The sequence below is a fragment of the Onychomys torridus genome, chromosome 6, assembly GCF_903995425.1.
Source record: "Onychomys torridus chromosome 6, mOncTor1.1, whole genome shotgun sequence".
Classification (NCBI taxonomy): domain Eukaryota; kingdom Metazoa; phylum Chordata; class Mammalia; order Rodentia; family Cricetidae; genus Onychomys; species Onychomys torridus.
Genome location: NC_050448.1, coordinates 32,704,185 through 32,728,629, shown reverse-complemented (window position 1 = coordinate 32,728,629; position 24,445 = coordinate 32,704,185). Strand labels below are relative to the sequence as shown.

The following is a 24,445-nucleotide window of genomic DNA, read 5'->3' as shown; positions in this document are numbered from 1 at the left end:
AATTGCGCACACGCCAGTATGAGTCGCTATTGCCCAAGAGACAGTAGTTGGGGTGAATGGGTAGGGTCCTAGTGTGGGAACATAGGCATCCATGGCAGACGCCTGAATGCTTTTGAAAGAGATGTGACTGAAGTCCTTTCCAGAGCGTCGAAGCCATTGTTTGGGAGTCATGGTCCCCTTAGTCTTGAGTTTTGTGGTGCTATGCCTTGATTATGGAATGTGAATTTACAAAAGTGGACGGCAAACGGATCAGGAAGATCTGCGGGCGCCGCCATGCTAGTGACTGCAAGAAGCCCGGGGCCAGGAGCGCTTCCGAGCGGGAAAGTGTGGTCACTGGGTCACACTCTGGGCACCTGACTTAGGGGCGGGAGCGGGGAAAGGAGGAGCAAGAGACCCGGAATTTAAGAGTTTCTCTGGTCTAGTTTTCCGGTGCTTTAGGCTTTTACCGCCCTAGACGCCGTTGCGGTCTCTGCCAACCTTCGGCCCCAGGACCCTCAGGATGGCGAGAGCCTGGGTCTGCGTGGGAGGCGCCGTCTTCCTTCTTTCCTGTCTGGTTTTGCATTGGCGCTTCAGTGGCTCTCTGGTGAATAGCAGGGATGGGGCTGTCGGGTGTGGGTGACGCCGAGGGGTGCAGCCCCCGAGGCACCAAACCTGCTCCTGGGGCTCAGCAGCTGATCACTCGTCTTCTCTTTTAGTATTAAAAAGTGTGTGTGTGTCGGGGCTGGGGAGGTGGCGCGGAGGTTGAAAGCTCTTGCGGGGGAGTAGGGTTCGATTCCCAGCACCAACTTGACGATTCACTTCCCCACTGTAATTCCAGTTCCAGTGGACCTGATGCCCTTTCTGGCCTTTGTGGGCACATGGTGCACATAAACTCTCTCAGGATCACAACATACGTCTAAATAAAAAAAAACATTGTGTGTGTGTGTATACACACACACATATACTGGATTTCTTCCCAAGGTCTTTCTATACTCTCGAGTCATTTGCAGACGTTTGTTGTGGTTGTTGATCTTTAGATACAAAACCCTGTTTCTTTAGAGTTATTCTGACTGCCTTCTGGTTGTCAAGGTGAGCTGTAAAGCTAAATAAAAGATACACACGTATATACTTTTTTTTAAAACACGGAAAGCAAACAATCTGAGGTTTATTTTATTTTATTTGAGGTTTCAGGGACATTTGCTTTTTACATACCCTGGAGAAAGGAGGATGTTCTTTTCCGGCTGGATTTGGATTGGCCCAAGTATTCAGAATACTTCACTGGTTCGACGTTTTCTGTTGCAGTTGACTCCCTTAACGGGTTAGTTTACGTAGCTCAAGTAAGTAGAATCAGTATTTATTATATGTAAGCCTGTGAGCTCCAGAGATCAGGGTGTGAATGTGGAGATCTGAGGACAACTTTTGGGATTTGGTTTCCTTCTCCTATGTAAGGTTTCAGGGATGGAACTCAGGTTGTCAGGCTTACTTAGCAAATATTTCTATCTGCTCAGCCATCTCCCCAACTAGAGATTTTTTTTTAATATGCACATTCATTTGATCACAACAAAAAAAGAAAGAAAAAAGAACAGTTAACCTGAGCATGACAAAAAGGAAAAAAAAAACAACAGTAAGGGAAGAAGTGACTTACCACCAGAGATAGCCAACTGCATTTATATTATTTATTACATTTGTATTATACTAATTATGCAACTTATTTTTAAATTTGTATGTGATAGATGTTATTGTTAAGTTTCGAAGTTTGCTTTTTACACTTTACGAAGTTTCTCAGTTATCCTTTCATTTTGATTTCTCTCTAACAAAAGTAAAGATTAGCATTCTTATGAAGAGATTCTAAGCAGTTATTTTTGTATGCCTTCAGAGAGGGGATAACATCCCCAAGGTATTAGTGTTCACAGAGGATGGATATTTCCTACGAGCCTGGAATTATACAGTTGACACACCCCATGGTATGTTTGTCTCCAGCACACCATATGAACAGTCCGTCTGGATCACGGACGTAGGAAGTGGTATGTGTAGTATTGTCTATTAAATTGCCTTGCTAGATGGAATCCAGATCTTTGCCCATGTTCTTGCTTGTGCATTTTTAAGGCTAACATTGCTAAATCTAATCATAATTTCTTTAATATTCCACAAAATCATGTGTTTCTACAAACTATATCACATTCCTGTTGAATCAAAAAATTCAATGATGCTGTAATCATTATCTTTAACTTGTCAAGGGAACGTGCGTGCGTGCGTGCGTGCGTGCATGCGTGTGTGCATGCGTGTGTGTGCATGCGTGTGTGTGTGTGCATGCGTGAAGGAGACGTAGGTCAGAGTGTCATTCCTTAGGGCTATCTATCAACCTTATCTTTTGACACAGGATCTCTCCCTGGCTTGGAACTCACAAACAGGCTAAGTTAACTGGCCAGTAAGCACCAGCGATCTTCCTTTCTCCCTGTCTCAATGCTGGGATTACAGTGCACACAAACATACTCAGTGGGTTGTTTTTTTGTTTGTTTGGTGTTTTTTAAGATTTATTTATTATGCATACACTATTCTGCTTGCGTATATGCCTGCAAGCCAGAAGAGGGCACCAGATCTCATTACAGATGGTGTGAGCCACCATGTGGGTGCTGGGAATTGAACTCAGGACCTCTGGAAGAACAGCCAGTGCTCTTAACCTCTGAGCCATCTCAGAGGGTTTTGTTTGTTTGTTTGTTTTGTTTTGTTTTGTTTTGCTTTCTTACATGGGTTCTAGATATGGAACCCAGGTCCTTGTGCTTGAGTGACAGGCATTTTCCTGGCAGACTGAACTATCTCACCACCCCCCCCCCAGGTCTTCCCCCACCCCCCCAGTTCAGGATCTTTCTCCTTTGAACCTTCAGTTGCTCTTCTCAGGCTAAGTCTCTACCTCCTTTGTGAAGTCAGATCAGATGTCAGTATTTTAAAGCTGATCAGTGGATGCTTAACTCCCGTTTATACCAGTTGTCTTTTGAAAGACAAGAAGCTGCCCAGAGAGAAAAGATTTGCCGTTGACTGAAGCATGTCTGAAACCTTCCTACCGTCAGATGTTTTCAGTAGACAGTGTTGAAAAACAAAATAGCCTTACAGCTGCAGGGGAACTTCTCAGAGACAGCATGCCACCTGTGCTGCTGGTGTGGCCTAAGCAACAGCAGAGACTGCTTCTGATACCTTGTCAGTGCAGCAGGAGTGGGATCATCTGGGCGGGTGTTGCTAGTGTCCCTAGGTCTGGTCATGTGCCTGACTTGAAGGACATTCCGCTTCTCCAGTGCCTGATAATTCACATACCATTGTTTAGAACCAGTGAGGCCTGGGCTTTGATGAGTACAACTGTTGTCACACTTGTTCACAGGATGCAAAAGACTTCTGGGCTCCGGGCAGGGAGCATGTGATCCACTTCATTTAGTCTTTATTTTGGAAGGTAAATGTTGGTTAAGCATCTCAGTCGTTGAAGCATGTTAAGGCTGCCCACTTCTTGAGTCTACTCAGGAAAGCATAACTTTTCGTCTTTCTTCCTTTTCTTTTTTCTCCTCAGATGCTTGACAAAGCCTAGCCATGCTTCTCTGAACATCCCATTCCACCACGAGGCTGCTGACCAGCTGCATGGCTTCCTCACTTCCTCTTCTCTGTTTTCCTCTCCCAGGCAACTGTTGAGATTTACAGCTTGGCTCCCCTGGCGTTTTTCTTTTTAAGTCCTAGTCAAACTTGCCCTGAACTTCAAAGTAGATCTAGGAGCTGAAGAGATGCTCAGTGGTTTAGAACATTTATTCTTCCCAGGGACCTGGGTGCAGTTCCCAGTATCCATATGGCAGCGTACAACCATCTGTAACTCCAGTTAGGGGTAAGGAGAGCTGACACCCTCTTCTGACCTCTCTGGGTACTGTACACAAATATACACGCAAGCGAACACTCATATACAGAAAATAAGGTGAAATAAAATATCTATATAAAAAACTCTTGAAAGTATATCTGAGTTTACACAATACTGTTATGAAGTTTGACTGTTTTCTCTCTCCTCTGTCCCTGGAACTCACTTGAAAGACTTCTAATTTATTCTGTTCACATCATCCTTTAAAAAGAAGAAAAAGAAAAACTTCCCTGGTTCCCAGAAGTAATTGCAGCACAGATGATCTCATTCCTTCCATTGTGTCTTGTTTTCCACCCTCATATCCGAGAAACTATTTTTATGCTCTTCCCATTTTTCAAATGAATTGATTCCTTCAAATGAAGATTTGGCTGCAAGTCAACCACTTAAAAAAATTATAAGTACTCTATCTCCCTTTCCTAGTCTTTAGAAACTTTGAAGTGTGCTTTCTCCAATGTATTGTGTTCTCTGTGTCTAAAAACTTCAACTCCAGCCTTCAGGTCGAGGGCAGTAGTCAGGTCGCTCTCCAGGTAGACTTGTAGCGCTGGCTGACTCACGTGACTTCTGGTAAGCCTGGTGCGTCAAATCAGCCTTTGGATGCCCGTCGGCGATTTGGGCCTTCTGTGCCTTCAGCCCGGCCTCTGCTAAACTGCTTCATGATTTCCCTTATTTGCTCTTAATTCACTTTATTCTTTACCTCATAAGGTCATTTTAGCACCAAGATTATTTTTCTCTCAAGAAGTCATCAGTGTTGAATTTGTTTCTGCTGGGAGAACATGTCATTTGTGGGGGGGGAAAAAATCTGTGTTATTTATAGAGAATTTTTTTGTTGACTTAGAAAAATTTTAAGTCTGTACATGGATGATTGAAATAATAGCGTTGAATGTAAGTTGCTTGTTTTCTAGTTCCTTCTTGATTTATTTTACAAGCAGTGTGTTTTAAAAGAGAAAAATATACAGTTATCCTAAGCTTTTTATGTGAATGAGCCAGCGTTTTTGCGTATTCCTTTGTGTTTGAAGTCCTGATTTTGGAGTGATTACATATTAATTCATCACCAGGTTTGTGCATACGTTATGAAGGGCTGCTTGCTGTCTCCTGTCATAGTTATATGTGTGAGAGTCTGTGGCTTCTGTCACCGTCCCAGCCTAGTGAAAGATTTGCCTTTAGCTTTTAGAAGCTGTGACTGCTGAGCAATGCTGGTAACACATGTTTGTCTATCTCCGCAGGATCCTATGGTCATACTGTTAAAAAATACAACCCCCTGGGTGATCTTGTTCAAGTCTTGGGTACCCCAGGCAAGAAAGGCACTGGCTTGAATCCACTGCAGTTTGATAACCCTGCAGAATTATATGTAGATGACGTGGGAGAGATTTACATTGTGGATGGAGATGGGGGACTGAATAACAGACTGGTCAAATTGTCCCAAGGTAAATGCTTTATCTTGCTCTGATCATAAGAACATTATTTTATAAGCTGGATTGGATTTGTTTGCTGCTTGGCATAATCTAGTCATATTGCACATGAAGCTGTGTGTAAAGGGCTAAATACACAGAACCCAGTCGGTGGGCTTGCCAACAGCATGTGATTCTGCTCATGGGCCTCATGTTCACTGGGGTCAGGAGATGCCTCACAGGGACTGGAGGTGGTGTGAAAATCGAAAGGACTTCTGAGACTTTCCTGTCCTGTGTGTACTGGGGAAGCCAGAAGCTGAGTCCCTGCAGGCCTCCTGCAGCCATGACTATGTAACTCTGCCCTCTTCACGTCATTTCCTTCCTCCATGTGTCTCTGACTCTCGGACCTCCCTCCTACAGGGATCCGGGGCCTCCTGTGAATCCAAGATGATCTCAAGATCTCTAGTTTAATTTTCTCTTTAAAATCCTGCACCCAAAGGCCACATTCCCAGGTTCGATGTGTTGGGAGTGGACCGGTCTTGTTAGAGGAAGCATACAATCTGCTAGTGACTTCTTCCAGAGACTGTAAAACTATAACAGTGTGTGTGCTGGTACACACCTGTGATTCCTGCACTCCAGGAGGAGGATTACTAAGAGTTTGGGGCCAGCCTGAACTACATAGTTCAAGGGCAACCAGGACTACATAATGTGATTCTCTGTCCCAGGAAAAGGAAAAGAAATTTGAGCAAAAAAATGAACTTTTTGTACTGAGGGAACTAGTTTGAAGTAAACAGTGCAGGGACTCTGAACAGTGCATTAGAAGTCGTCAGAACAGTTCAGGCAGAGCTAATTAAAGCAGTAGATTGTTTGAAGGAACACATGAACTAGATAGATGTAGATAAAGCCAGGAAAAAATACTCAAGTCCTCAATGTGTAGTACTTTTGTTTTGTGTTAAAATGGTTTTGCAGTTTGTAAGACAAAATTAACAGGTAAATGCATAAAGCATTCTATATGTTTCACTGTTCATATCTATTTACCATTTATAGATTTCATGATCCTCTGGCTGCATGGAGAGAGTGGAACAGGATCTGCCAAGTTCAACATACCTCACAGTGTTACACTTGACTCACTTGGTCGGGTAACAACAGTCTCCTTGTGTTTGGAACAGCATGCATGTGGGTGGGTGGGCATGCCTTGGTGTAAGTGTCTGGGTGGGTGGGCATGCCTTGGTGTAAGTGTCTGGGTGTGTGGCATGTCTTGGTGTAAGTGTCTGGGTGTGTGGCATGTCTTGGTGTAAGTGTCTGGGTGTGTGGCATGCCTTAGTCTAAGTGTCTGGGTGTGTGGTATGTCTTGGTGTAAGTGTCTGGGTGGGTGGGCATGCCTTGGTCTAAGTGTCTGGGTGTGTGGCATGTCTTGGTGTAAGTGTCTGGGTGTGTGGCATGTCTTGGTGTAAGTGTCTGGGTGTGTGGCATGTCTTGGTGTAAGTGTCTGGGTGTGTGGCATGTCTTGGTGTAAGTGTCTGGGTGTGTGGCATGTCTTGGTGTAAGTGTCTGGGTGTGTGGCATGTCTTGGTGTGTCTGGGTGTGTATCATGTCTTGGTGTAAGTGTCTGGGTGTGTGGCATGTCTTGGTGTAAGTGTCTGGGTGTGTGGCATGTCTTGGTGTAAGTGTCTGGGAGTGTGGACTTGGGTATTAGTAGGGTATTCGGTTGCTGTGATAAATAAACAAACCTGATGGAAAGCCAGGTAGAGAGAAAGAGAAGTCAAGGCAGGAATTTCAGACATCTTTGCTATCATGTCAGCAGCAGAGAGGAATGAATGTATAGGTACATGTACACGTGCTGGCTTGCTCAGATTTACATTATTATACAACTCTGTACCATTCCTGTTAGGGGATGATGCCACCCACGGTAAGCTGAGTGTTCTCATGTCAATTAAAGCAACCAAGACATTCCCACGGGTCAGCCTGCTGTAGACAGTGCTTGTTGGTGCTCTGTACCAAGGCCGTCCTAGCTTATGTCAGGTTGACAGTCGAAGCTAACCACACACAGTAGGCACGTCTAGGAAATGTCTTCAGAATTGGCTGTGCACACTTACTCTTAAAATGTTTGGGCCCTATTCTGAGGAACTTCTCCAAATACTTAGAAATGAGAAAAATAGACGTCTGTGGTCTTTAAATGGCAAAAGGAACAGGTAATGAATCCAAAACCTGAAAAGAGATTTTGCCTTCTACTAGGAAAACCGAATTGTAAATGTTGAAATGACTCTAGTTCACAAGGAACTGCCCTGGTGGAAAGGGGGCAAACTGAGTGCCGAAGCTACCCCTGAGAGTTTGGGGAGAGCCCTCTGCACACCCGTGCTCTTCCTGCCTCCACCAGGGAACAGAACTGTCTCCCTGCTCCCCATCCCCAGCTACTGCCCCCTCAGGCTCTTCCTCACCCTTTAAGCAGAAACACTGCTTTTGGGGTCATGGGGTTCCCTTCCAACAGGCAACCGTGTTTACGTCTCCATCAGTGCTCCCTGTTTGCTGTGGCAGCTGCGCTTTGCATTGCCGCCACCATTGCCGCCACCGCTGCGGTTCTGGTGATCACAGCGGCTCCTCTGGAGAATGTAGCTTCCTGTGGGCACGTGCTCAGCGGGGTTTGCTTCATCTCCACAACTAGTTCTGAGGGGTCACACTTGTGCTAGGTAGTAAACATTTGCTGTGCAGGGTCTGGGCCAGCCGCCTTCCTTGATGCTAGTCCTGCTTACTATTTTGCTTTAAAAAGAATTCCGCTTTGCAGTTCATGAGAGGTCTAGATGCAGTCAAATTCCCCATGGTGAGGACAGTTCTTAGGGGCCAGCAAGATCGTTTGGAGGAATAGCTAGAGATTGCCAAGTGGGGGCAGATGACACCCCATTCCATACATACTTGGGGTCTTGCTTGTCCGTTGCTGCTGTGGGGATAGGACCTTTCCCATGCCTGGAGAGCATCGTCCTCCTGAGCTGTGCCCTAAGCCTGCACCTCATGTTGTGTAGCAGTGTGGTGGTGGTCTGCGCTTTGGGTATGACTCATTTCATCCCCACCATAGTTACGGACTTCCTGTTTCCTAGAGAGGCTTTCTCTTCATCACATGTTGAGTACTGAGAAAGAAAGGAAACAATCTAGACTGTCCTTCAGTCCTGAGACGTGACTGTTTCTTCCTTGGTCATCTGTCTGAGGCAGTAATGCCCGATCCCTGAGCAAACCCATCTCAGATCAGGAGGAAGCTGGAGACGTCCGCTTGTTTGGGCATCAGCCTCTCACACCCTCGTCCGTGTCTGTTTGGAAAAGGAGTCAGTGGCTATCCACACGCACCAGGGAAGGTAAAGTCAGGGTCTCTCTGGGCTACACAGACCTGAGAAATCCAAAAGAGCTTCAAGGGCTGTGGTCTGTGCTCTAAGGTGAACCTAGAATGGTATAATTCGTGGATCCCTATGAATGCTATTGAGAATAATCCGAGCCCCCTGTTTTATTTCAGGAGTGTCTTAGTAACTCATTACAGTCTATAAAAACAGGAATTAAACCCATTATGCTTTATGTGTTTTTAGCACACCCAAGCTTCTTCCTCTTCAGTGAGTCTGTACTTTGGACCCATCCCGGTAATAACAGATAGAGGTTTAGAGATGGGAGAGACCGCCTGAGCCTCCTGGTGGCAGGTCTGTTTCTCTCTGTCTTGTGACGTGGCTTAGGCGCCTGCTCAGGTGTGCAGTGATGGTGAGTGTTAGAGGGCTGCGGGGGTCTGCCCCGTCAGTGTCTTTGATGTGCACAGTGGTGGAGGACTCCGGACTGCATTTGCTTGCACATTTAATGTGACTGATGGCCCTGTGCGCTTTGTGCAGAGACAGATGCACAGTAGACTGTGGCATTTGCACTTGTTCTGCATTCCAGACAGAGTGGAGTGATACCATCTTCTTTAGGAGCCTCCAAACACGGACTGAGACAACCGTGTGGAGCTAATAAAACAGTCACATTTCTTCCTCTGTGCGTCTCTTCCAGCTGACATGATTTTGGTTTCTCAGGTGTGGGTTGCCGACCGAGGAAATAAAAGACTCCAAGTATTTGATAAAGACACCGGAGAGTGGTTAGGAGCATGGGACAGCTGTTTCACAGAGGAGGGACCTTCGGCTGTTAGGTAACTATTGCTGTTGATTTTAAATGCTTGTTTTAGCTGGTTGTGTGCTCCACTGCTGAAAGTTTCCAGTGCTCATTGTCAATTTTAAGGAGGGGGAAATGGGAGGAAACAAATGTCCAAAGACTAGTCTGTAATTTTCTAATCCTTTGCAAGATTTCCAGTCACAGAAGGAGGGTCAAAACTTGGGTCCACAGTGTTGGACCTCCCGAACTTCTCATTCTCCATTAGTCATGTTGTGCTTGTTCTAATGTAGGCACATCGTTAGCTTCATCTACGGTCACAGACCTCTGCACCAGTTTGAATCCTTCAGGCAGCGGCAGCCATTGCTGAGCCTTGCAGAGGACACACACATTGAAAGAGTGCTCATTATTACTGAATTCTTCTTCCTAGGTTTACCCCGGCTGGGCAGTACCTGATTGTGGCCCAGCTGAACCTCAGTAGGCTGTCAGTTTTGGCGGCACCACCACCTGGAAGCATCGGAGAGTGTTCTGTGGTCAGCACCATCCAGCTGGCAGACCAGGTCCTGCCGCATCTTCTAGAAGTTGACAGGAAGACCGGCGCAGTCTATGTGGCAGAAATTGGGGCAAAACAAGTCCAAAAATACGTCCCATGGCACAGCCATACCCCTGCCTTCGGAGCTTAGTGCCTCCTTCCCGGAGGGGCTTCAAGTAGCAGTTCAGAGCCGCAGAGTCACTGCGTTTAAAATCATCAAGGCACAGGGTCATTTTTACCTCTTCTACCAGAGAAGTGTGTTGGTGTGTCATTAAGGTCATGTGTCTCTTGTGGTTCTTGGGACTTAGTTTTACAGCTAAGTGGGTAAGAGGTGGTTTTTTTTCCTTTTTGATGGTGTTGAACTTATTGCCTCATGCGTGCCAGGCTGCTGCCCTAGCACGGAGCTGCATCTTCACATAAGCAGCTTTTAAAGAAGTGCAATTCTAAAATGGGGTTATGACGGGATACTGTGATTGTAACCACATTACTTGTGTGGGTTGATGAACTCTCTCTGGGCTCCTAGGGTAACCTTTTGATTTCCTATGAAGAACTGGAAACTACTGGTTTGTTTAACTTACGTAAAATGGACTGTGAGAGATTGTGGTTGCGTGGTCTGCTCAGTAATCTGAGGCATGCAGAGGTCTAAAGTGAAGCAGCAGCAATTTCTGCCTCCTGGTCCAGCAGAGAGACAAGTGGGCATGGAGACAGATGGGAGGAGCCGTGCCAGGTGGATTCATGCAGACTCCAGGCAGTGGCAGCATGGGCTGAGATTGGCCACGAGATGAATGAGAAGGCCTAAGACTTACAGACTTCCCATGGATTCTGAGGGAAAAAAACCAAGGTTTTGGTCTCTTTTAGCTACGAAATACTTAATGTCACCCTTTACAAGTAAGATTGCACAGCCAGCATCTCAGCACTTTACTAAAATGAAGATTTTATTCCAGTGGTATTTTGAGAGTGAGTGCTAGCAATAAGTCTCCTCCTCAGTATTGCCCATTCCGTTTTTTAGAATAAACTCACTTTGCTAGTAGCGTTAATCTACCTCCAAGACATTTAGGGGAGTTAGAACCCTTCACATGGAAGTGTGCCAAATGCTTTGAGGGATCACAATGAATCTCCCTGTCTCTCCCACTCTCGTCCTACCTGAATACTGGCCTTCACATGCAGGTTCTGTGCTTTTCAGTTTGTTCTGGTTTATTCTAGGTTTCGATGGACCCTTTCCCTCTCAGGGTCTTTTGCTCGTCTGTCCCCATCCCTCACTGTCCCAGAGTTAAATGGTGACGTGTGCAGCACCAGGGAAGCCTAAGAACTCTGCTCCCCACCCACTACAACTGAAGGGGCTTGGGTCTGTTTAGGAGCGTGGGTCACATACAGTGCGGGAGGCAAGTGAGCTTCCTGTTGAAATGTGCTGCATCCCAAGGCTCTTACATGTGTCCCCACTGCTCACCAGACTGTGATTCAGAAGTCACCTTAGAATATCATTCTTTCCTCTTCACTGTTGCTGTGTGGGTTGGATATGTAGCAGGCACAGATACCTGGATCCTGGAGTGCATTACAGAATGTTCTGAGATGGCCTTCCAACTGTCTTTGTCATTACATCACATGCCATTTGCCTGACTGTGTTCAAGGAGTCTGCAAAACGAGTCTTCATAGGGTTTATGCATTTGCTAATATGACCAGTTAATTTGGATGAAAAGAAAAGTGTAAGCTTGTTTTGTTGGTGAGCCGGAGAAGAAATGCAGCTGCCCCTTTGAGGGGAGTAAGCTAGCTGAGCTGCCCTTGTTATCTCTACAGTATTTTCCTCTGCCTGTTTCTATAAGCAGTGATTTTATTGAGGATTTTCTACGTAGATACGTCGTGTTTTGATTGAATCCATCCTTCATTCTCTCCCTTTCAGCTCCTCCCCATCCTCCATCACATTTCTTCCCAACTTCCTGTGCATATGTACACTTCGAATGAACTTGGTGCTGCCTGGTCGTGCATGGGTATAGGACAGTCTACTGAAGCAGGGGTAGCCCTTTAGGAAACATGTCCCTCGAAAGATTCTCCCTCCACCAGTAGCCATCAATTCCCAGTAGCTAGCTTCTCGGCTCGGTATAGGCTCCATTGAGCCCCTCCCGCTCTGTGCTGGGATTTTGACGGGTGTCATCTTATGCGTGCAGTCATAGCTCTTGAGAGTGCTGTGTGCAGCAGCTTTCGTGTCCAGCACACGATGCTTCGCTGTAGAAATCTACCACCGCTGCCTTCTGATCCCTGAGGGTCCTGGGGTGTTGGAGGTGATGTAGATGTCCCATTTAGGGCTGACAAGTTCACGGTCTCTTATTCTCTGTGTTTGGACCGTGGCAGAAACAGAACCTCTGGAACTATGAAAGCTAGCCATCGGGATGAAGTTTCCAGGCCAGTACCAGCTTGATTTCTTCTTTACCCATTCTTATAAAACTTGCTGAGAATATTGTTCCTGTTTGTCTAAAAAGACATGCTTATTTGATCGATGTACTTGCAATCAGAGTATTTTACTCCTTGCTTTTGGATCAATTAGTTAACAAATAAGAATTGTATTTTCTATTGGAACATTAAAGTTTTGCAAAAGAAAAATTATAGAACTTGGTTACTTATTTTAAGATTTTTTTTTTTTTATAAATAATAGAAGAATTTCAGTGACCATAAGATCCCAGTTTGGTGAGTCTGGGCATCGTGATATACGTCTATAACTCAGCACGATAGAGGCTACAGCAAAATCTTACAGACCAACCCAGCTATCGGCTAAAATTTGCTGCATAAACCCAGGACTAAAGACATTGCAGGAGCTAAGAGAATTATGTGTCTCCGCTCTCATAACACATGCATTGATGCAGTGTTTCAGTTAGGATAACCTGGGCTCACAGGGATGTGTGTTCATGCCCTGCTTCTATGTGGGTGGGAATTTGAACCCAGGTCCTCATGTTTACCCAGAAGGTGCTCTAACCCATGGAGCCACCTCCTTAGTGTTACACAGTTGACACATTGTTAAAGATAGATTTTTATTATTTTCACGTGTGTATCCATCTCTGTGTGTATATGTGCACATGAGTGCAGGTATCTACGGAGACAAAGGCCTTTGTTCTACCTGGAACTGGAATAGAGGCAGGTGTGAAACCAAACTCAATCTGCAAGAGCAGAAAGCTCTCAACTTCAGAGCCTTCTCAGCCCTGGGAGTCTGTATTTTGTTGTAGATATGGAATTTCTGGATGCCTCTGCTTCCTAGGTTTTTTACTAGAAAACCAAAGGCTGTGATATTTTTCCTTCCACTCTAATAAGAATGAATGAATCTTTAAAATGGAGTACTTGTCAATCAGAGAAAACCTGGTTATAGTCTGAGCCGAAAAACACCGTGCATGTACAGTCACTAATGGGTCATGTGCCATGGCTGCTGGAAGGCCGGGGTAACAGAGAGACTTGCTTTGCTGCTGCTTCTGGTTTTTAGAGGTTTTAGAGTTTGATTGTGTAGCTAGTGGAACTGGGAACTCTTTAAAACTTTAATTCTTAGACTCACTAAATTAAATCAGCATTATTAAAGAAAAAAAAAAAAAGCCCTGAACTTACATGGGTGGATTGTTTTATTTTCAACTACATACTCTCAGCAATAATCAAAAGTTTTGATGTTAGAATTTATCAGCTTTATTCATTTTACAAATATCTGTTACAATGTGAAGGTTTGGAGACTACTGTCCATGAGAACAGCCAGCAAAATGTGCCTGGGAACACGGATTTTGTATGCTCATATGCTCACCTTGAGGAAATGCCTCAATACATTCTCGTTCTCTCTCTCTCTCCCTCTCCCTCTCCCTCTCCCTCTCCCTCTCTCTCTCTCCCTCTCCCTCTCCCTCTCTCCCTCTCCCTCTCTCTCTCCCCCTCCCTCCCCCTCTCCCTCTCCCTCTCTCTCTCCCCCTCCCTCCCTCCCTCTCTCCTCTCTCCCTCTTTCCCCCCTCCCTCCTTTTTCCCTGCCTCCTCCCCCTTCCTCCCCCCCCCCTCATTGCCACCTGTGTGTTACAGCCTCTACCCAGAAGAGGGCAGTAGAGTTCTGCGTATGATAGTCATATCTTGAACTAGCTGGGGGCAATACAATGCCAGGCTTCCTTGTGCTCTTGATTTTTTTTAAAATTAGAGCTACAGTATCGAACACACTGTAGTTTCCCTTTGTTTCTATAGCACACTTATATCCTGAGGAAGCTGGTAGCTTAATTTGTTTTTCTACAATTAAAAGGAAAAAAGTTTAATTTGGTAATTAAAATAAAATAAAAGTAGTAAATAACGTAACATTAGTAATTCAGACTAACAGCCAGAAGGGAATTATCCATCTTCCAGATAGTGAGCTTAGTACATAGGGATTCATGGGGTGAATGTGCTGATTGGGTCTGTAATTGTTGGTTATTTTACAAATGAGAAACGTGAATTGCTTATTTAAAAGGCCAAATTCATTTCTCTACCTGGCCCTTAGCCACCATATGAGCTTATGGCATGAATTAATGACCCAGTTGCCTCATAACATGTAGCTCTTCCTTCTGAATGCAAGCGTTGAGTGGAAGTTGCTCAGTGTTTACTCATGGTCACTATTACTGTGATGAACACCACGACCCAAAGCAGCTTGGGAAGGAAAGGGTTTAATTGACTGATACTTCCATATCATTGAAGGAAGTCAGAACAGGAACTCAAGCAGGGCAGGAACATGGAGGCAGGAGCTGATGCAGAGGCCATGGAGGAGTGCAGCTTATTGGCTTGCTCATTACGGCTTATTCAGCCTGCTTTCTTATAGAACCCAGGATAACCAGCCCAGGGACTGCACTACACACAATCGACTAGGCCCTCCCCCATCAATCACTAACTCTGAAAATGTCCTGCAAACAGGTTTATCTACAGCACAATCTTGTGGAGGCAATTACTCAGTTGAGGTTCCCTCCTGCCAGATGACTATAGCTTATGTCAAGTTGACATAAATACTAGGCGGCAAAATTGACCCTTTGTCAGCTTGACACACAAATGCATTGCTGTGAAGCCATAACCTTTCCTTTCTTGTTCACCCACAATAGTGCACATTAATATCACAATACAAAAAAATACAAACTTATAAATCTCGCAGTCTTTACAAACACTTTAAAAGTTGTCTCTTTAAAGAAATCTAAAGTTTCTTTCTAAAAACTCAAAATCTCTCAACCATGGGCTCTTGTGAAATCAAAATAAGCTTAATTATTTCTTATTCCAAGAGGGAAGAACCAGGGCACAGTCACACATCAAAGCGGAACCAAACTCCAAAGTGTGAAAACTCAGTGTCTCATGTCTGGATTCACCCACAGTGTTCTGGACTCCTTCAGAGGGCCCAGGTCACTTCTCCATTTCCACCCTCCACAGCACACACAGCTCTGGCTGGCTCCATCCCACTGCTGCTGCTGTCCTTGGTGCTCATCCTATGGGACTGCCATCTCCAAAATGCTGGGCCCTCTTGCTGCAGCTGCGCTGCGCTTTCACCAATAGCCTTTCATGGGCTCTCTTCGGGGACTCCAGCCCTGCCCCACAGTATGAAACCTCAGCTATTCTCCACGACCCTTCATACCTTTAAAACCAGTGTTACTGGGAAGACTTACACTACCAAGGTTGGCTGCCAGCAAAAGGTGCCTCTGCAACACAGATTCTGTGTGCTCACCTTGTGCGTGCTCTCTCTCTCTCTCTCTCTCTCTCTCTCTCTCTCTCTCTCTCTCTCTCCTCTATCTCCTCTCTCCTCTCTCCTCTCTCCTAATAGAAGGAATCATTTAATTGGCCTACAGTTCAAGAGGGTTAGAGTCCATTATGGTCGAGTGAAGGCACGGATCTAGGAACATCTGGGAGCTCACATCTTTGACTGCAAGCAGGAGGCAGAGAGGGCACACTGAGAATGGCAGGTGACTTTCAAAACCCTCACAGCCTGTCCCCAGTGACACACTTTCTCCAACAAGGCCAAACCTCCTTCTCAAACACTTCCAGCCCCTGGGGACCTAGTATTCAAATCTATGAGCCCATGGGTTCCATTCTCACCCAAACCACCACACACACGGTGTGTTATTCACTCATTTCCAGATGAATGTCTGGGCTGCTTCCATATAGGGTTGTTGAAAATGGAACAATGTGCATAAGAGTGTAACTGTCCCTAAACCATACTGGCTTAAGTTCCTTTGGGTATATAGCCAGAAGTGGGTTTTCTGAGTCACATGGTAATTCTATTTTTGGTTTTTGGGGTAACTTCCATACATAGTATTTCATATAATGGTCGTTATAATAACTTAAATTCCCACTTGCATGTATGACCTGTGGTTTTATTTTCTCCACATCCTTTCCTCCTTTTTTCCAGCATAACAAGGCGTAATGATTTTCTTTTTGTACAAAGAAGGAATGCATTAAAAATGGTAAACTATTTTGTATCAAATATGTAAAGCCACAACGAAGCCATGTGTTATCAAGTATTACCCACTACACACAATTGTGTGTGTCTCTGGCCACCAGCCCCATCTGTTTCTCTCTCCTGCCTCGCTATTGTCTGTTCAGCTCTTTATTAGACCATCAGGGGTTTTAGACAGGCACAGTAACACAGCTTCACAGAGTTAAACAAATTCAACATAAACAAAAGTAACACACCTTAAAATAATATTCTACAACGTTGTCTCATTTCATCTATGTTTATATTTTAAGAAGCTTCTATTGTATTAGGTTTTCATACTATCCCTCAAGTGGCCCTCAATTTCAGTTGTCTTTCCCCAAATTTCTTGCTTCATCTCCTTCTCCTGTACCCATTTGATTCTTCCATTCTAACCTCACCCTCTCATCTATCCATACTATCAAGCCCCACCCTCTCATCCATCCATAACAAGCCCCACCCTCCTATCCATCCATAACTATCAAGCCCCACCCTCTCATCTGTCCATAACTACCAAGTTCCACCCTCTCATCCATCCATCCATAACTATCAAGTCCCACCCTCTCATCCATCCATAACTATCATGCCTCACCTTCTCATCCATCCATAATTATCAATTCTTTCCCTTTCCTAATGAGATCTGTCTGTCACCCTAGTCCCTTACTCTATACCTAACCTCTATGGTTCTACAGGTTATAGATCTTACAGTTATTATCTATAGTAGTTAATACATAACTTATTTGTCTTTTTGTGTCTGGGTTACCTCTCTCAGGAAGACTGTTTTCTAGTTCCATCCATTTACCTGTGAATTTTATGATTTCATTCTTTTTTAATTAGCTGAGTAATACTCCATTGTATAACTACCACATTTTCTTTACCCATTCTTCTGTTGAGGGACATCTAGGTTGTTTTCAATTTCTGGCTGTTATGAACAGAGCAGCAATGAATGTGGTTGAACAAGTGTCTCTGTGGTCGGATGGAGCATCCTTTTGGTGTATGTCCAGGAATGGTATAGCTGGATCTTAAGTAGATCAATTCCCATCTTCCTGAAGAATCACCACACTGATTTCCATTGTGGCTGTACAAGTTCACACTCCCACCAGCAATGAACAAGTGTTCCCCTTACTCTATGTCCTCACCAGATGCTGGCCTCTTCTTAATCACAGCTGATTCTTCAGCTCCCGAGGACCAGTATTGATTGTCCTAGCAAAGCAAAGGTTTCACTTCAGTGACGCTGGTCTCTTGTCGTGTTTGTCAGGAATCAAGGTTGTTTCCTCAGAACCAGTTTACCAGAACCACGGATTCTTATTCAAAACAGCCTCCCCTTAGCCCTATCATCACACTTGTAAACAGTGATAGCACTGTTCTTTAATCCCATGGTTGATAAAGAAACTAGCATGTGTTAGGTGAGCCAAGTCTTTAAAAGGACATGTTAATTTGCCTGTGTCATGGCAGGTTGATGTCACAAGCATGCACCTCAATGTTTTACCTACTTTTCTACTTTATTCCCGGGACAGAAAATGGTCTTAACTGGAGTTAGTTACTATAGTTTTGGCCATGAAAAGAAAATTTCTACATGGTGTTTACATACACATGATCACAGCCATCAAAGCTTAATGCTTTGTAGCATCTTTCATCAAAACCAAGAAGGAGGCCCAGTGGCGGTGGCTCACGCCTTTAATTCCAGCACTCGGGAGGCAAAGCCAGGAGGATCTCTATGAGTTTGAGGCCAGCCTGTTCTACAGAGTGAGATCCAGGACAGGCACCAAAACTACACTGGGAAACCCTGTCTCGAAAACCAAACCAAACAAACAAACAAACAAAACCAAGAAGGAGTTAAATGTTGGATACTTATTATACTGAAATGAAATGTGTGTTTTAACTTAACTAATTGGACTTATGAACAAATGATAAGATAAGAAATATTTAAAAGAAAGGAATAGAGCATGCTTTAATTTGTATCCATTTTCAATAAAAATTCTTCTTTACAGGGGAGTGCACGCTGGTGGTGTGAGGTGGGTCTGCAGAAGATCAGGCCTGGGAATGGGCTGTGAACCTCATTTGGATGCTCTTGGGAATGCCTTTCTCAAGAGGCAACAGCACATCAACACAGGGAAATTTTCCTTCTTTGGGGATATATATGTGTGTTAATATGTGTGCAAGTAATGGTAAGGGTGTTAGCCACACAGAACAGAAAAACTCATACAGACCCTAAGTCTCATGTATACATTCAAAAATTCATGAAAGGTGAGGCATATTGGTGCCAGCCCATAAGCCCAGCATGTAGCAGCTGAGGCAGGTTCAGAAGTTGGAGGTTAGTCAGGCCTACAGAGTGAGACTATGTGAATGAGGTATGATGGCTGGGGATTCAGAAGTTGGAATTTAGATTCAGGTTAAGCTGGATTCTGATCATACGGCAGGCTGCATCAGTTTATCTCAGGTGAAGTGAGGATGCTCATGTTTTCTCTAGGGTGTGATTGTGAATACCGATAAGGGCATGGACATCAAGCCACATTTCTGACATGGTCAGCACAACCCACCTTGAATAATCTCTTTAAGAAACTCACTGTAGAGTTACAGCCATAAGTCAGGGCTATGGCTATGGCAGTATATAGTATATATGGCACTAGCAATAACGGGGGAGGTGTTCAAATTGATTTTGATTTTAATGGAAATGCCAGTATTTCGTCAACTAACGATGATTGCTTTAAATTTAGGCAATTGCATGTAAAACATTCTTTCAATTTCCTGTAATTTTATTAAGATTGCTTTCACAAATGCTGCTGTGGGGTGGTCTGTATGTCAAATGTGCTGCTCTGGTTGGTTAATAAATAAAACACTGATTGGCCAGTAGCCAGGCAGGAAGTATAGGCGGGACAAGCAGAGAAGAGAATTCGGGGAAGTGGAAGGCTGAGAAAGAGAGACCTGCCAGCCACCACCATGACAAGCGAGATGTAAGGTACCCGTAAGCCACAAGCCACGTGGCAACTTATAGATGAATAAAAATGGGTTAATTTAAGATAGAAGAAGTAGATAACAAGAAGCCTGCCACAGCCATACAATTTACAAGTAATATAAGCATCTGAGTGATTATTTTATATGTGGGTTGTGGGACTGCGGGGGCTTGGTGGGACCTGGAGAGAAGCTCTCCAGCTACAAAATGCCTTTGGCATAGATGTAGACCATGTGCTGATGTTAGGCGTGTTGAGACAGCGCCTTGTTTGGAGCTTTTCTCTTTGAAACAAAGATGGCAGTAGAGTTCTGTCCTGCTCTCCAAAAGGAATTTGGGTTTCCTTCCTATAAAATATTTAGAATTCATTAAGATGGAGTGAGTCATGTCAGAAATCGTATTGGGAGATAAAAGAATCTCTTCTCGTAACCCAGATTAATCCTGTAGCAGTGAGTAGCTGTGACAAAGAAGGAGGTGCAAATGTATGATCATCACCCAAGGAAAGCAGATAGATCTAGTCTCTGGGAAGCAGAAGCATTCGTTTGTTTTGCACACATTCTTATGGGTGACTCGAAGAAGCACATGTTCAAGCTTCAATACACCAGGAAGGGCGGTGTGTCTTTTGTGATGAAGAGTCAAGAATGGACGGGAAGGAGGGTTTTTAAACAAGGTAGAAAAATAAGAACAAGTGCACACATTTGACGTATGTGATAGTTGATACTGATTATAAGCTCGACAGGATTTAGGGTCACCCAGGAGGCAGGCTTCTGGGTAGGGCTGTGATGGTGTTTCTGGATTGGAGTAATAGAGATGGGATGGTCCACCTTAAATGTGGACACTGCCATCTCCTGGGTTGGGGTCCTAGGCTTTACACACATCACTAATTGGATGCCTAGTCTTTGGCACTACCCAATAAAAACAGTGATACTAATGTCCTGTGTCTCTGTCCTCCAATGTGGTGGCTCCTAGCTTGTGTGTTAGTGAACACCTGCTCTCCAGCCTGTATGCTGGGGAGACTGTACTTTCTGCCATATTTTTAGTTCAGTTTTCATGCATGGCCGCTGGCTACTGTGCTAGACCCCATAGCAAATGGTTCTTGGTTTGTCATTAGAACATAATTTGGGGGCTGGAGAGATGGCTCAGAGGTTAAGAGCACCAACTGCTCTTCCAGAGGTCCTGAGTTCAATTCCCAGCAACCACATGGTGGTTCACAACCATCTGTAATGAGATCTGGCACCCTCTTCTGTATACATAATAAATAAATAAATCTTAAAAAAAAAAAAAGAACATAATTTGGTTTTCCTCAGTTTCTTGGTAGGTAAGAGTCATCCAGGTGCTTCTGGTTTAGAAGGCATGAAGGGGCCATAGAGAACAGCCAAGGCATCACACTGTGTGGCTGGGCTGGAATCCCCCAAGAGAGCCCAGGAGAGGCTATTGGTGATAGTCAGTTACAGCAAGGGATACCAGCATGTTGGGGTTGCCAGTACCCTGGGGCAGCACCAAGACCAGCAGCATCAGTGGAGTGGACAACCAGAACGCAGAAGGCAAGCTGTGTGTGTTGCAGAGGCCAGAGCCCAAGGAGTGGAGGAGCCTAGAATATTGTGAGTGGATCCTGGACATTGGACATTGAGTTATTTATACAGTTGGAGTTTGGTTTTGCTTTGATTTGATTGTGAGTGTGCCCTGGCTCTTCCCCTTTGAAATAAGAAAGTTTAAATTTTTAACATTTTTTTTTAAAAATTTTGTTTTATAAGAACCCACGGTTGAGAGACTTTGGATTTTAAGAGACTCTGGATTTTTTTTTTAAGAGACTGAACTTTTAAAGTGTTTGCTATAATACCAGGACTTTTTAAGTTTGAAAATCTGCAGATGCTACCAGGGCCACTGTGGTGGGGTTTGTGTGTGTGTGTGTGTGTGTGTGTGTGTGTGTGTGTGTGTGAGAGAGAGAGAGAGAGAGAGAGAGAGAGAGAGAGAGAGAGAGAGAGAGAGATGTGGATATTAATGTGTGAAATTGTGATTGAACAAGAAAGGCACAAAAAAAGAAAAAACACTGATGTATTTGTGTGTCCACTCGACAAGGGGTCAGTTGTGCTGGCTAGTTTCATGTTAGCCTGGCACAAGCAAGAGCCATTTAAGAGGAGGAAACCTTAATTGAAAAAATGTCTTTGGTCTGGACAGATGGCTCAGCCATCCAAGGCTAGTCTCACAACCGAAAGACAAGAGACAGTGCTGTGGGCAAGCCTGTAGTGTGTTGTCTTATTTAGTGATAGATGGGGAAGGGCCCAGCCCGTTGTGGGTGGTGTCATCACTGGCTGGTGAGTCTATAAGAAGGCAGGCTGAGCAAGCCATGGCAGGCAAGCCAGGGAGCAGCACCCCTCCATGGTCTCTGCATCAGCTCCTGCCTCCAGGATCCTGCCTGCTTGAGTTCCTGTCCTGACTTCCTTCAATGGTGCTCTATGTTGTGGAAGTGTAAGCCGAATAAACTCTCTCCTCCCCAAATTACTTTTAATCATGGTGTTTTATCACAGCAATAGTAACACTGACTAGGACAGTCAGAGTGAAAGGGCTACAGAGATGTACATAGCTGAACGAAGTGGCCTCTGGGTGGGTTATTTGGCACATCCTTCACAAAGTATCTACGTGTCAGCTCTGGTGACTGTCCTTTTGACATGATTAATATTGGAGTCCTTACTACTGAGAGTCATTATGCGACTAGTTACTGCCTGAGTCTGTTCTTTGGATGGGATTATAAAACCGTGTTATCAGATATAGGGAAGAGAAATTTTGTTCGAGTCAGATGGACAGACAGACAGACACACACACACATACACCGAGAGAGAGAGAGAGAGAGAGAGAGAGAGAGAGAGAGAGAGAGAGAGAGAGATTTGCACATGACTGTGCCAAGCACTGAGGAATTGTTTTTCACACTCCCCTATTTTTAGTAGTGAATTATTAAACTTGCTATTCCAACTGTCTTTAAGTGCACATTTCAGTGGTGTTAGCTGTGTTCACATTGCTTTATTCCAGAGCTTTGGGGTCTTCTTGAGGAACCAAAACCAGTCATTACACAAGAACCCCCTCCAGCTCCAGGCAACTAGCATTCTCCTAGCAATCTTCAGGATTTCAGCTAGTCTCTCCTCTCTGCCCTTCTCCCCTCCACTCCCCTCCTCCCCAATCTCACTCTCTCTCCTGCCCCACCTGTTTGAGGAGCACTTGGCTTGATGTCGCCAAGCTTCATCTGTGTTACGTGTGCTAGGATTTCCTTATGTTTCCAGGCTGAGTTGCATGTGTACAGTACATTTAAAAATCTTCGGTGGGTTCATTTATCATGGTATCTCTTTCCTTGTTCTCCCACTCTGTTCCTGATCCATCTTGAACCTCCCACTCCCCTAAGCTCTCATTCCTCTGTCCCTTGCCCTCCATTACCCCACACACACACCTCCAGTTTTCTCATGTAGGTCTCATCCATTTCTCCATCACTGGGCGATCCCTGTGTCTTTCTTAGAGTCCTCTTTACTATCTTAGTCTCCCTGGAGACGTGGGTTGCAGTCTGGTTATCCTTTGTTTTACATCTAGTATCCACTTATGAGTGAGTACACACCATGTTGGTCCTTCTGAGTCTGGGTTACCTCACTCAGGATGATATTTTCTAGTTCCATCCATTTGCCTGCAAATTTCATATCATTGTTTTTCTCTGCTGAGTAGTACTCCATTGTGTATACATACCACATTTTTTTTTTATTCATTCTTCAGATGAGGGACATCTAGGTTGTTTCCAGGTTCTGGCTATTACAAATAATGCTGCTATGAGCATAGTTGAGCATGTGTCCTTGTGGTATGATTGAGCATTCCTTGGGTATATGCCCAATGGCTGAATACCCTAACTGTCATCATAGAACCTTTATCCAATGACTGATGGAAGCAGATGCAGAGATCCACGGCCGGGTCCCAGGCAGAGCTCCAGGAATCCAATCGAAGAGAGAGAGGAGGGCTTCTATGAACAAGAGATATCAAGACTGTGTTTGGAAAGAGTACATAGATGACTAGTCAAACTAGTGGAGACACATGAACTGTGGACCAATAGCTGAGGATCCCTCATCATACTGGACTAGGCCCTCTGGATAAGTAAGACAGCTGTTTGGCTTGAACTGTTTGGGGGACCCCCAAGCAATGGTACCGGCACCTGTCCCTGGTGCATGAGCTGGCTTTTTGGAGCCTAGTGCTTATGATGAGATACTTTGTGCAGCCTTGGTGCAGGAAGGAGGGACTTGGACCTACCTCAGTAGAGTGTACGGGGCTCTGCTGACTCCCGATGAGACCTTGCCTTGGAGGAGGTGGGAATGGGGGGTGAGGTGGGTGGGAAGGCTGGGGGATGGGAGGAGGGAGGGGGAATCTCTGGTAGATATGTAAAATGAATAGAAAATCTCTTAATAATAAAAAAAAAAGATTACAAAACAAAACAAAAAAATCTTCAGTGGGTAGTTGGCCTGCTTCTCAGCTATTATAAATAAGGATAGAATGGACATGGGGATGCTGTGGGATGTTCTGTACGTTACATGTGGTGTGTTGCTCTGATTGGGTAATAAATAAAACACTGTTTGGCCAGTAGCCAGGCAGGAAGTATAGGCAGGACAAAGAGAAGAGAATTGGGGGAAGTGGAAGGCTGAGGAAGAGAGACCTGCCAGCTGCCGCCATGACAAGCAAGATGTAAGGTACCAGTAAGCCACAAGCCACGTGACAACGTATAGATGAATAGAAATGGGTTAATTTAAGATAGAAGAAGTAGATAACAAGAAGCCTGCCACGGCCATACAGTTTATAAGTAATGTAAGTGTCTGAGTGATTATTTTATATGTGGATTGTGAGACTGTGGGGGCTTGGTGGGACCTGGAGAGAAGCTCTCCAGCTACATGGGGATACAGATGCCTCTCTTGAGATCCAACCTTCAGTTCTTGAGAAGATGTGACCGAAGTGGGATTCCTGATCATATGGAGAGTCCACTTCTCAGTTTCTGATGATGTTCCACATTGCTTCCCTCTGCAGCTGCATTAAGCACAAGCCCCCAGTGGTGCACAGAGGTTTTCCACATTCTTAGCCACACCTGTGCTTTCTTGGTTTCTTTGGACGGTGGTCATTGTAACTGGTGTATCTTTGAGTGTTAATTCGAACTTTG

The 24,445-nt window shown here is 44.7% G+C and overlaps 1 protein-coding gene across 2 annotated transcripts; it reads left to right on the top strand.

Moving 5' to 3' along the window:
- The first annotated feature begins 310 nt into the window (after window positions 1–310).
- On the top strand, window positions 311–12,474 carry Nhlrc3 (NHL repeat containing 3). 2 transcript variants are annotated; one of them, XM_036191149.1, is made up of 7 exons: window positions 311–583; window positions 1,164–1,316; window positions 1,856–2,003; window positions 5,092–5,292; window positions 6,304–6,395; window positions 9,297–9,409; window positions 9,800–12,474. In XM_036191149.1, the coding sequence occupies exons 1-7, from the start codon at window positions 500–502 to the stop codon at window positions 10,050–10,052; spliced, it is 1,044 nt and encodes a 347-aa protein (XP_036047042.1). In that variant the 5' UTR covers window positions 311–499; the 3' UTR covers window positions 10,053–12,474. The 2 variants fall into 2 exon arrangements, with proteins under 2 accessions (XP_036047042.1, XP_036047043.1); XM_036191150.1 differs by lacking the exon at window positions 1,856–2,003 and having other exon boundaries at window positions 1,171–1,297.
- Window positions 12,475–24,445: the final 11,971 nt, after the last annotated feature.